General features: G+C 32.6%; 1 protein-coding gene and 1 long non-coding RNA gene across 8 annotated transcripts in view; both read left to right on the top strand.

Moving 5' to 3' along the window:
- LOC136037274 (uncharacterized) overlaps positions 1-1,851 on the top strand; it is a 21,877-nt gene extending 20,026 nt beyond the window's left edge. For 2 of the 4 annotated variants that reach the window (XR_010619904.1, XR_010619901.1), the window contains exon 4: positions 1,270-1,849. This is a non-coding gene — a long non-coding RNA (uncharacterized LOC136037274). Of the gene's footprint in view, positions 1-1,269 lie in introns of all 4 variants that reach the window. The other 2 variants (XR_010619902.1, XR_010619903.1) reach the window with 1 other exon arrangement.
- Positions 1,852-2,846: 995 nt separating this feature from the next.
- Positions 2,847-13,500, top strand: part of LOC136037275 (uncharacterized) — a 131,585-nt gene continuing 120,931 nt past the window's right edge. For all 4 annotated transcript variants that reach the window (XR_010619905.1, XM_065719908.1, XM_065719910.1 and 1 more), the window contains exons 1-4: positions 2,847-3,577; positions 8,720-8,894; positions 10,495-10,568; positions 12,116-12,846. Coding sequence is in view for 3 of the 4 variants with exons in the window: in XM_065719908.1 (XP_065575980.1) it covers positions 8,786-8,894; positions 10,495-10,568; positions 12,116-12,310 (378 nt within the window). In the remaining variant the exon portion in view is untranslated. The remainder of the gene's footprint in view (positions 3,578-8,719; positions 8,895-10,494; positions 10,569-12,115; positions 12,847-13,500) is intronic.

A 13,500-nucleotide genomic window follows, 5' to 3' on the forward strand; every position in this document is an offset into this window, starting at 1 on the left:
GGTTTAAGAAGGCTTCAATATACAGCGCTTTATTGATGATTATCCAGCATTATGGAACTATCCCAGCTCTGGTTATTATCAAAAGTAATTTCCTTAGAAACCCAGAATGCTGAAGTCTTTCCTATTTGGAAAACACTTGTTAGGTTTTTTGTGAAATCTGTCTTATTTTAGTTCAAAGAAATGTTGCAATTTAAGACTAGGGATTTAGCTTAAAATGACATAGTTTGCTAAGATTCAGAATAATTATTCCATTCTGCTAAATTTTTTAACAGTAAAGTTTTGAATAAGTGCAAAGAGGACCTTCGGATGAAAATTTCCAAACTTCAAGATTTGAGCCTGGATTTAAAAAAAGGATAGGATAGGTCAACGGTCTGACGTCCAGTCCGACACATTTAAATCATAAATTATTTGCTCTTTTTTGTGGAATAAGAAGATTTAAACCTAAGCATAAAAAACGTGTTTACTAAGTAGCAGTTGCTGAAAGATAGTCTGACGTGCCACGTTACACCCGGACTTGCCAATTGTATTCCTCTGTAAGCGGAGGGATAATATGTTAAAACACTAATGGGGATTGAGTTAAAATTTTAGGCATCTGGAAAGGGGTATAAAACATGATGCTGTAAGTATGAAGAAAGCATAAACTACTTTAAATTTCATAGATTAGATAGATTTTTTTTATTCTTAAGTTGTTTGTTATTCACTTGAATATCATTTTTAAAATAGATATTCAGATCGTATGATCACGAAACAAGAATATGTATTCTCTTATTTTTCTCTTATATTCTCTTATTTATTAGTAAAAAGAAATTGCAGATGTCAGACAAAACTGAAACGGAATATGGGCGTAATTTTTAACAGCATTTTACTTAGAAGGCAAAACAGTCCCCATTGAAGAGGATATTTTGTACAATGGATTTAAGCTGTCTAACAAAATGTCCAAAACGGAACACTACAAGTAAATTCTATTGCACGTGGAATGCAAAATGCTTTCAATGGCAAGAAAGACCACATTGTTATTCTATGCTTCAAATCTTGAAAAAAGTTATTTTTGAAATAGATGGCGCTCTTGTATTTGCCATGGTCTAACTTGTGTTAAAAGGAAAACATGTAACATGTTGGCTTCAAAATAAAAACTAAATGAAACAAATTTATTTTTCACCAAAACTAATGATTTTGAATAGATATATTATTTTATGAATAGATGCGAATAGCGTTTCTTTGTATGAATCGTTGTATTTTTTTTATTGATTATTTGTTTCTAATTTTCAGTTTTCTGTAGAAAAACAATCAAAAAAAAGTTGAAAAAAGGGGAAAACATTCCCTATAAGCCATAGAATGTCACAACATCGCATTCAGCGTATCAGAGAACCCTACCATAGAAGTTTCAAGCTCCTATCTACAAAAATGTGGAACTTCGTATTTTTTGCCAGAAGATCTATCACGGGTGCGTGTTTATTTGTTTGTTTTTTCTTTTTGCTTTTGTTTTTTCTCAGGGGTGCTCTATCGACCCATTAGTCCTAGAATGTCGTGAGAGGTTTCAATATAACGAAAATTAAAAGTTATAGTGCCCTTTTTAATTGACCAAAAAATTGGGGGGCACCTAGGCCCCCTCCCAAGTTCATTTTTTCCCAAAGTCAACAGATCAAAATTTTGAGTTATTTGTTGTGTTCAAAATAGTCTAAAAATATGATAACTATGTTTTTGGGGATGACTTACTCCCCCACAGTCCCCAGGGGAGGTGCAGAAAATTAAAAACTTTGACCAGTGTTTGTATACAGTAATAGTGATTGGGAAGTCCACAGACGTTTTCAGGGGGATTATTTTGGTTTGGGGGGTTGAGGCGCGTTGGCTACGTGGGAGGATTTTCAGTGGGGAAGAGAAATTCCATGAAGGGGACGCAGGGTTTTCTAGCATTATTAAAAAAAAAAAAACAATGAAAAAATACATTCGAAAAAGTTTTTTTTAAAACTGAAAGTAAAGACCAGCATTAAAGCTTAAAACGAACAGAAATTATTACGCATATAAGGGATTCGTCTCCTCCTTAATACCTCGCTCTTTACCCTAAAGCATTTTTAGTAATTTCAACTTTTTATTCTACGGCCTTTATGATTCAGGGGTCATTCTTAAAGAATTGGGTCCAAATTTAAGCTTTAGTATAAAGAGCGAGGTATTAACAAGGGGGCAAGCCCCATCATATACGTAATCAAATATAAAATTTCAACAAAAGTATTTTCAACAAATTTACGTCTTTTCAGCTATTTTCAATAAAAAGTATTTTGTAATACTTCCATTAATAGTTTTAATATCTGCACTTTTTGGCTTCATAATTAAGAGCAAATGAATTGCTTGTTTCTGTTTTATTGACTCAAGCTCTTAATCTTGAATAGTCAGGAATAAAACGGGTTTAAAATAAGCATTTGGAATTTTTTTTTTGTTATTTGAAAGCTTTTACCTTCAGTTTTTATTGTTGAATAAACACGGCTGATTTTAGTTTGAAATGCGCCATATCCAGCTGATATATCAGCAAAAATATTTTGCACAGCTTCTCTTTTAATAGTGTTATATATCTCCTTTTTTATTTTAGTATGCATAGTATATGATTTTTTTATTCTTAGATTTGTGGTCCAAGGTATTGTCAGATATTTGTCACTAGTCCTTTATCAAGGTTTTAGTTTACTATTGAACCTTCTTTTGAAAGAGCTAACAGAAAAATTTTTTGGGATAACTTCTCCAGGAGGATCATTCTAGATCAAAGTGCAACGTCCAATGAAGATAATTAGTATTTATTTTTATTCTTTCTTTTGTTTCTTTATTTTGTTTTAAATTATTTAACTTGAACTTTTAGATAATGAAGCAAATGAGCTCATATGCCCCAGTGCAGTCTCCAGGGCCTTCGCCTCTATATCCTGCCTCTGTTACTTTGAGTGTAGGGACTTCACGGAAAAGTCCAATGTCGCAAACTGCCATTCATTCATCTCAGACTCAACGGTCTCAGCACAAATACATGAGCAGATTTCACACAAATATCTTTCAATTGTGAATCAAAGTATTGTTGGCTCACCAGTGCAGGTTGTACAAAACAATGTGAAAATGTAAATTGCCAAATGGCAGAAGATAAATGTCAATAAAATGGATGGTCGTCTACCTCAGTCACAAACTTTGACACCAGTGAATGAGCCTCCTTTTGAACAGGTGCTCTCTTAGCCTCCTTCAGTTGAATGTAGTTCTAAAATATCTGTGAGTCGTGAAGTGAATAAGTAAAACTAAGTTGAAGAAGTTCAAAAACCTGTTGTGTACAGTGCTAGTGAGTAAATCCCAATTTTAAATGACACAAAAACACCTGATAAAGGGCCTAAATTTACGATGGTGTTAGTGGTGGTTCTATTTTGGTTGGAGAAATCCTGATAGAGAAATCTGACAAAGTAGTTGTTGATGGTAATAGAGTTGTGAAAATTGTAGAGAATGAAAAATCTAGTGTAAAGAGTGTAAAAATATGATAATTGGATTAAACTGCCAAAGGACTAAGGGTATTGGAATTATGAAGCCAAGAATCAAGCTCAGCAAACTATCGCTTGAGGTAATCTTTTTTGGGTTTCATTTATTTATTGATGCTGATTTGTAACGATTTTACGCTGGGTAGATTATTTGATTCTATTTGTTCTTATTTTTGGTATAATGAAGTTCTTTACTTTTCCTTGAAAAACTTATTTTGTGGATACATTTTTTAGTAAATTGTCAGTAATGAACGGAAATATATTGGGAGAAAAATATTTCCTTTAGATCTTTTTTTTAAAGAAATGATGAGACTGATGCCTATCAAAATTTGTGAAGGGCGGGACAAATTTTATCCATGAAAATTTAAAAAAGATCATTTTCAAAATTTTTGCTGGTGTCCTAGTAATTACACTGTATTTCTGGGTTATTTTTCTATTTTTTAGATGGGAATCTGAAAAAATCATACAAACATTTTCTTCCGTGTATCAAGGTGTTCGGGGTATACATTATCGGAGGGGGGGGGGGAGGGGTACACTGAATGTCATTTTATGCCTGAAATTCCTCTCGCAAATGGAATTTTGGTCTCCTAGTACTGCTTATTTAAACTGAAAACCATAGAAAAAGAGTATAGGGTGATACCGCTTATGTATACATGCAGTTTTGTAACCTTTTAGCTATGCCGAACAAGTGGATATCTCAAAATTTTGATCGAACGGTTTTTGAAAGAAAAGGGACGTTTGAGTGGGGCTGGTTGCCCTCTAATTATTTTGGTCACATAAAAAAGAACACTGTAAACCTTAATTTCCGTTCAAGTGAACCCTCTCCTGATGTTTTAGGACTATTGGTCCGGTACGGTCATCCCTGAGAAAAAACACATCCGTGATCTTTCTTCTGGTAAAAAAATTAAAAATTTTACATTTTTGCAGATAAAAGCTTGAAACCTCTATAGAATAGGAAGTTTTTCTTGCTTGTTAGGTATTTCAATTGCAAACAAGAGAATTTGGTGAATTAATTGAGTATCGGTTCGATATTAGTAGTAAAAAGTAAAACCATTAAACAATTTCCAGAGGATGTAGCCCACCCCCCTTACTCCCTACCGACTTCAGTCATCAATCTTTTATCGATTTAACCTATCTAGCTATATTACAAATCTTATTATGAAAAGCACCAAGTCCAATTTTCTTTTTCAACAACTTCTTTTTTTCATTCTGAAAATTATATTTAATGTGTAGATATTTGCTTTTTTTCAATAACTCCATTTCTGATCCATTTGCTGATGTAGAGTGTCTATTCATATCCAGTCCGCTTTCAAAGGTTTTAAGAGAAAAAAAAATTCTAATTTGGAAGTGATAGGTTATTGAGAAAAAAAAATCCTAAACATAAAAGATTGACCTGAGAAAAGCTTGTGAAATAGGAAATATAGAACATATTTTCAATTTTGCAATTAACTATGTTCGCTTATGATCTTGATGATAACGCTCTGAGGTCTATATCTGATAGTGCGAAATCGGAAGTTTCGAAGGTGGTATATTTGCATGAATACTAATTTGACCCATATTGGGAGGCGTAATGGACCACCTATTTTCTTTTCTTTTTTCTATTAGTTAGTTTCCTGTGTGATTTGTTTGATCGAATAATGAATCTATGAGCAATAACGTGAAAAATCACCAGATTTAGAAAAAACCTAGAAATACCTTAACAATCCAGGAGATTTAAAAAATCACTAAATGAGAAAAGCATCCCCTAACAGACCTCAAAAATCCCTATTATAGGGGGGAAATCCCGAGAATGGAAACACTGGACATAATGCTATCAATCTCAAGAAAGACACCATATTGTGTTTCGATGCTTCAAACCTTGCAATTACCTATGTTTTGAAATAGATGGCGCTGATGCATCCACTGTTGGGACCATTACATAATGTTCCAATTTGCATTAAAGCGAAAAAATATAATGCACTATGTTTGCTACAATATTTTTCACCACAACTAATGAGATTTCAATATATTAATCTTATTTATAATAGATGTGTTATTCTACATAAGTTATAACTCTTGCTCTAATACTCCTCCCAACGGCTTATTCCTTCAGATACACTATAAAATTATGGAAAACCCCAAAATAACTCGGGGTTTTACTAGTCAAGTAAACTTTTTCTGTGTGTATTTTACGTGGTATGTAATTACTAAATAAATGGGGCTCAGAAAATGAAATTTCATGTTGGCTGCTCTTCAAATCAGGATCTGAAATTACAAATTATTAACTTTCCCCTCTATGCTTAGCATGTTCAAATTTACAAGTTTAAATTCTATCATGCAATTCAGTTTTTTTCCGAAACAATAAAATCTTGAAAAAAAATTCGTTCCCTCTTTTGAGAGGGTAATTATTTGACAATTGGTCGCAGACTTTGGTCGCGACCAATTGTCGCAAGCAAATATTTGAGTAATATTTTGAGTAAATATTACTCAATATTTAATATTTACAATATTAATATTAACAATAAAAAATATTTTGAGTAGATATTTGACTTTGGTCGCAGAATATTAAAACCCATTGATTCGTAGACAAAAGATAAAGCAGTTCGGGACAATTTTTTCTATTTCTGGAAAAAGATCTAAAAACATGAAGAATAAAATAATTGAATATGAGAACGCTGATAACTGAGGTCCAGGTTTTTCTTTAGATCTTAATCATCAGCGTTGTAATTTTGTAAAAATCCTAGGGGAGGGTGGAGGATAAAGTTGGAGCCAATTTTTCCAAATCCAGTGAAAATGACAGTGAGAAAATAAAAATGAGCCATAAAGTACCATAAAGGCAAGGATATACTAAAGAAAACTGACCTATTTCTCTTGATTCTTGAATTATACAGGCATATCTTAGTTATTACAAGATTTTTAGTAGAAAATAAAATTTCAGCTGGGAGTGGGGGTAAACTGGGATCTGGACGAGGCAGTTGCCCCCCCTCCCTGTTCCATAGCAAATTACGCCCCTATTAAACATGTAATATCTTTTGAAACATTATGTTGCATACTTATTGATTCTAAATTCAATACGTAAAACGTTAATGTTGCATACTTATTGATTCTAAACTCAATTCTAAACTCAAACGGGTTAAGTGTAGTGGGACAAGTAGCTAACGTGGTTAAGTCATCAGGATATCAGTGTCATCTGGTATTGGGTGACACTTGACATTTTTCCAAGCTTTGGAATAACTCCATAAAGTCAAGGATATACTAAAGAAAACTGACATGTTTCTCTGGATGCATGAATTAGCCAGGCTTATCTTAGTTATTGCAAGATTATTAGTAGAAAATAAATTTCAGCTGGGAGGAGGGGGCAAACTAGGGATGGAGGAGGCAGTTGCCCTCCCCCTGGCCCATAGTAAATTACGCCCCTGTTAAACATGTAATATCTTTTGAAACATTATTCAGATAATTTCACTATCACACGAAATTTTGACTTAATAAATACTTACTTGGAATTGATTTTTCTTCCTCGATATTGACTCAAAAGAGAATCTGTAAAAGAGAAATATCAAATTTTAGTCGCGAACTTAATCACTATTGTTTGTTTCTTTAAATAATTAAAAAATTACTTACTTGAAATCAGGTTTTCTTCCTTCATGCTGACTTAAAAGAGAACCTGAAAAGAGAAATAGCAAATATAAGTCATAAACTAAAGCACAATTGTTTTTTCTTTACATAATTGTAAATTGCTAACGTAAAATTGAATTTTCTTCCTCCGTGTTCACTAAAAAAAAGTGAAAAAGAGAAATATTGAATATAAAACCTAAGCTAAACGAAACGTTTTTTTTATTAATCTCACCGCGTTTTTACCGCCTCATTTTGTTCTATTTAATTGTTCTGTTGTTCTATTTAATTGTTCTTTAATTGTTCTATTTAAAGTCTTAGCATTTTATTGTAAACAATAAGGCTTAAGAAGGCTGGAGATGGTGGTTTAAGAAGGCTTCTATATACAGCGCTTTATTGATGATTATCCAGCATTATGGAACTATCCCAGCTCTGGTTATTATCAAAAGTAACTTCCTTAGCAACCCAGAATGCTGAAGTCTTTCCTATGTGGAAAACACTTGTTAGGTTTTTTGTGAAATCTGTCTTATTTTAGTTCAAAGAAATGTTGCAAGTTAAGGATTGGGATTTAGCTTAAAATGACATAGCTTGCTAAGATTCAGAATGATTATTTCATTCTGCTAAATTTTTTAAGAGTAAAGTTTTGAATAAGTGCAAAGAGGACCTTCGGATGAAAATTTCCAAACTTCAAGATTTGAGCCTGGATTTAAAAAAAGGATAGGATAGGTCAACGGTCTGACGTCCAGTCCGACACATTTAAATCATAAATTATTTGCTCTCTTTTGTGGAATAAGAAGATTTAAACCTAAGCATAAAAAATGTGTTTACTAAGTAGCAATTGCTGAAAGATAGTCTGACGTGCCACGTTACACCCGGACTTGCCTATTGTATTCCTCTGTAAGAGGAGGGATAATATGTTAAAACACTAATGGGGATTGAGTTAAAATTTTAGGCATCTGGAAAGGGGTATAAAACATGATGCTGTAAGTATGAAGAAAGCATGAACTACTTTAAATTTCATAGATTAGATAGATTTTTTTTTATTCTTAAGTTGTTTGTTATTCACTTGAATATCATTTTTAAAATAGATATTCAGATCGTATGCTCACGAAACAAAAATATGTATTATCTTATTTTTCTTTTATATTCTCTTATTTATTAATAAAAAAATTGCAGATGTCAGACAAAACTGAAACGGAATATGGGCGTAATTTTTTACAGCATTTTACTTAGAAGGCAAAACAGTCCCCATTGAAGAGGATATTTTGTACAAAGGATTTAAGCTGTCTAGCAAAATGTCCAAAATGGAACACTACAAGTAAATTCTATTGCACGTGGAATGCAAAATGCTTTCAATGGCAAGAAAGACACCACATTGTATTCTATGCTTCAAATCTTGAAAAAAGTTATTTTTGAATTAGATGGCGCTCTTGTATTTGCCATGGTCTAACTTGTGTTAAAAGGAAAACATGTAACATGTTGGCTTCAAAATAAAAACTAAATGAAACAAATTTATTTTTCAACAAAACTAATGATTTTGAATAGATATATTATTTTATGAATAGATGCGAATAGCGTTTCTTTGTATGAATCGTTGTATTTTTTTTTATTGATTATTTGTTTCTAATTTTCAGTTTTCTGTAGAAAAACAATCGAAAAAAAGTTGAAAAAAGGGGAAAACATTCCCTATAAGCCATAGAATGTCACAACATCGCATTCAGCGTATCAGAGAACCCTACCTTAGAAGTTTCAAGCTCCTATCTACAAAAATGTGGAACTTCGTATTTTTTGCCAGAAGATCTATCACGGGTGCGTGTTTATTTGTTTGTTTTTTTCTTTTTGCTTTTGTTTTTTCTCAGGGGTGTTCTATCGACCCATTAGTCCTAGAATGTCGTGAGAGGTTTCAATATAACGAAAATTAAAAGTTCTAGTGCCCTTTTTAATTGACCAAAAAATTGGGGGGCACCTAGGCCTCCCACGCTCATTTTTTCCCAAAGTCAACAGATCAAATTTTGAGTTATCTGTTGTGTTCAAAATAGTGGAAAAATATGATAACTATGTTTTTGGGGATGACTTACTCCCCCACAGTCCCCAGGGGAGGTGCAGAAAATTAAAAACTTTGACCTGTGTTTGTATACAGTAATAGTGATTGGGAAGTCCACAGACGTTTTCAGGGGGATTATTTTGGTTTGGGGGGTTGAGGCGCGTTGGCTACGTGGGAGGATTTTCAGTGGGGAAGAGAAATTCCATGAAGGGGACGCAGGGTTTTCTAGCATTATTTAAAAAAAAAACAATGAAAAAATACATTCGAAAAAGTTTTTTTTTGAACTGAAAGTAAAGACCAGCATTAAAGCTTAAAACAAACAGAAATTATTACGCATATAAGGGGTTCGTCTCCTCCTAAATACCTCGCTCTTTACCCTAAAGCATTTTAAGTAATTTCAACTTTTTATTCTACGGCCTTTATGATTCAGGGGTCATTCTTAAAGAATTGGGTCCAAATTTAAGCTTTAGTATAAAGAGCGAGGTATTAACAAGGGGGCAAGCCCCATCTTTTACGTAATAAAATATAAGAATATAGTAAAAAGTTCTACTTATTCATTTCCTTGTCAACTCCCTCACGGAAATCATTTTATTTCAGGTGACATGTAGTGTTTCTTTGCAAGTTAACAACTGTTCCCAATAGAAACGAAGTCTAGTACACTCTATTACTGTTAACCACTCATATCTCAAAAGTGCGTATTTATCCCTCTAGGGGCCATATTATATGCCTGCAGCACTTTTACATTCTCTTAAAAAACAAAGTTTACTGAATTTCTTCCAAACAATTTATTCCAAATCTTTCCAAACAAATTTGTTCCTCAATATTGTAATTTTAATTCTATCAAGATAATTAATTTTCAATTGTACCAAACAAATATATAATTGTTCTTCAACATTTTTACTGTCGTTACAATGTCTATTTCTGGCGGCTCAGTATATATCTAACTTTTTTTAAGGACCAATATTTCAGTAAAAACATGGTTTTGACCCGTCATTGAAGCAACTGAAGTGTTTTGGCACCCTAGGCGAGGTCAAAAGTGTTAAAAATAACACTTTTGCTTTTAAAGAACTCACGTTGTGCACAGGGAACGTACATTAGCTTAGGGGAATTTGAGCTCTGACGCAAGCATGGGAATAATTTAAAATAAGGGCATTAGGAGTGATAGTTCTGTCTTACATTTACTAGGCCAATTAAATTTTTTATTAAGACATCTTAATTTTCGCCTATGATTATAACAGGAGTTACCGTTTGAAAAATTATGTAACAAAACCTTCTGCTACTTTCCTTCTGAGGCCTAGCAGTAAATGATTGTTACTAGTGGCCACAGATGACAAACATCGAACAGATTGGTTGAATTTTTTTTAGTGCTGGAGCGTACCTTCCTGTTGGAAAACGATAATCAGAACCACCGTCATGCCATTAAAGTCATGGAAATTGAGGTAAGTCATCACCGTGTATGATTTTGCTTTCCCTTATGTCTTAGTGGGATTCTCTTTTACATTTTCACAATCCGTGGCTGATATGATAGGGACTTGCAAGTTGAACCATCCTTTTATGAAGAACTATCCTTGTATGACAGCCAATGGGGCCAATTCAATCAATTTAAATGTTGGGCTGAGGGGACAAAATCTATTAAATCTAGGAGGGGGTGGGGGGTAATTTCTCTATTTTTCGTGTTTTTTTACAAAGTACCAAAAAAGGTGTTTTTTTTTATATTTTATTTTACATGTTAACATTTTAACCTGTTTTTTTTTTCCTTCCATTTTAGAAAATTAACCCAGTTGTATCAAAACCATCAGTAACATATTTTGTTTTATATTAAAGGTCTATTCCTAATCTAATGCTGCTTAAATGTAGTATTTTCTTCCAGTGTTTAAAGAGTATAGAAAATGACAAACTGGTTTTTCACTGACTGGCAACATTTTCTTGGGAAACATTTTAAATTTGTTAAAGCAGACGCTTTAAGAACAAAGATTGCTTTACAGAAGCATCAATTTCTTGAGGTGCCACAAAATCGCATAGAAAACTGCATCCTAGATTTCCCCCTCCCTCTTTGGTCTTGGGGTTATTTTCATTGAATGTTACCTTTTTTTGGTATTGTCATTGAACCCCTCTTCCCCCTCCTCTAAATTTTGAAAATTGACTGGACACCTCCTCTGGTCAACAAGATCCCTTCCTGAGATGCGGCAAAGAGGGTGAGTCATCAAGACGTATAGGCGTGAACTGCATTCATTAAGCAACTCGTTTAAAGAGAAACTAATCTGGAACTTGTCTGTGGCAATTAGTTACTACTTTTTGTTTAAAATGACTCGAAAGAATATTGAATTGAAAGTAGTTTTTCGATTTTAAATAAACAGGGCTGATTTTTGCTTAAAAAAATTTACGTCTTTTCAGCTATTTTCAACAAAAAGTATTTTGTAATACTTCCATTAATAGTTTTAATATCTGCACTTTTTGGCTTCATAATTAAGAGCAAATGAATTGCTTGTTTCTGTTTTATTGACTCAAGCTCTTAATCTTGAATAGTCAGGAATAAAACGGGTTTAAAATAAGCATTTGGAATTTTTTTTTGTTATTTGAAAGCTTTTAACTTCAGTTTTTATTGTTGAATAAACACGGCTGATTTTAGTTTGAAATGTGCCATATCCAGCTGATGTATCAGCAGAAATATTTTGCACAGCTTCTCTTTTAATAGTGTTATATATCTACTTTTTTATTTTAGTATGCATAGTATATGATTTTTTTTTTATTCTTAGATTTGTGGTCCAAGGTATTGTCAGATATTTGTCACTAGTCCTTTATCAAGGTTTTAGTTTACTATTGAACCTTCTTTTGAAAGAGCTAACAGAAAATTTTTTTGGGATAACTTCTCCAGGAGGATCATTCTAGATCAAAGTGCAACGTCCAATGAAGATAATTAGTATTTATTTTTATTCTTTCTTTTGTTTCTTTATTTTGTTTTAAATTATTTAACTTGAACTTTTAGATAATGAAGCAAATGAGCTCATATGCCCCAGTGCAGTCTCCAGGGCCTTCGCCTCTATATCCTGCCTCTGTTACTTTGAGTGTAGGGACTTCACGGAAAAGTCCAATGTCGCAAACTGCCATTCATTCATCTCAGACTCAACGGTCTCAGCACAAATACATGAGCAGATTTCACACAAATATCTTTCAATTGTGAATTAAAGTATTGTTGGCTCACCAGTGCAGGTTGTACAAAACAATGTGAAAATGTAAATTGCCAAATGTCAGAAGGTAAATGTCAATAAAATGGATGGTCGTCTACCTCAGTCACAAACTTTGACAACAGTGAATGAGCCTCCTTTTGAACAGGTGCTCTCTTAGCCTCCTTCAGTTGAATTTAGTTCTAAAATATCTGTGAGTCGTGAAGTGAATAAGGAAAACTAAGTTGAAGAAGTTCAAAACCTGTTGTATACAGTGCTAGTGAGTAAATCCCAATTTTAAATGACACAAAAACACCTGATAAAGGGCCTAAATTTACGATGGTGTTAGTGGTGGTTCTATTTTGGTTGAAGAAATCCTGATAGAGAAATCTGACAAAGTCGTTGTTGATGGTAATAGAGTTGTGAAAATTGTAGAGAATGAAAAATCTAGTGTAAAGAGTGTAAAAATTTGATAATTGGATTAAACAGCCAAAGGACTAAGGGTATTGGAATTATGAAGCCAACAATCAAGCTCAGCAAACTATCGCTTGAGGTAATCTTTTTTTGGTTTTCTGAGTAGCTTTGACTTTGTTCATTTGTCTTGAATTATTTTATCACTCTTTTATTTTACATTTTATATTAATTCATTATAATATTGTATATATATATATATATATATATATATATATATATATATATATATATATATATATATATATATATATATATATATATATATATATATATATATATATATATATATATATATATATATATATATATATATATATATATATATATATATATATATATATATATATATATATACATACATATATATTTCCATCAAAAACAGTAAGTATGCACTACTTAATCATTGCTTAAGACTTATACAGTATAGTAAATTACAGGCCTATTCATAAACAAACAAGGTCAAAGTAATTAGGTTTATCTAGGTTAAAGTGTAATACTTTAACAGATACTTTTATCAGGATATACCTAGACTTGTTGTCCTCCCCTCATTGGTCTTTGAATCTGGTTAATCTAATGAACCTTCCTCCCAAAAATAACACTGAAGTTTTGAGTCAAATATATTTATGAGATTCACTTACCAGAGGGGGGGGGGAGTCTTGCAAATTTCCTCATGGATCTATGCTGTAAAATGCAGAGATAAACTCTATCCTAAAATACTGTCTTACAAAATACC

Source organism: Artemia franciscana, chromosome 16, assembly GCF_032884065.1.
Source record: "Artemia franciscana chromosome 16, ASM3288406v1, whole genome shotgun sequence".
Lineage (NCBI taxonomy): Eukaryota > Metazoa > Arthropoda > Branchiopoda > Anostraca > Artemiidae > Artemia > Artemia franciscana.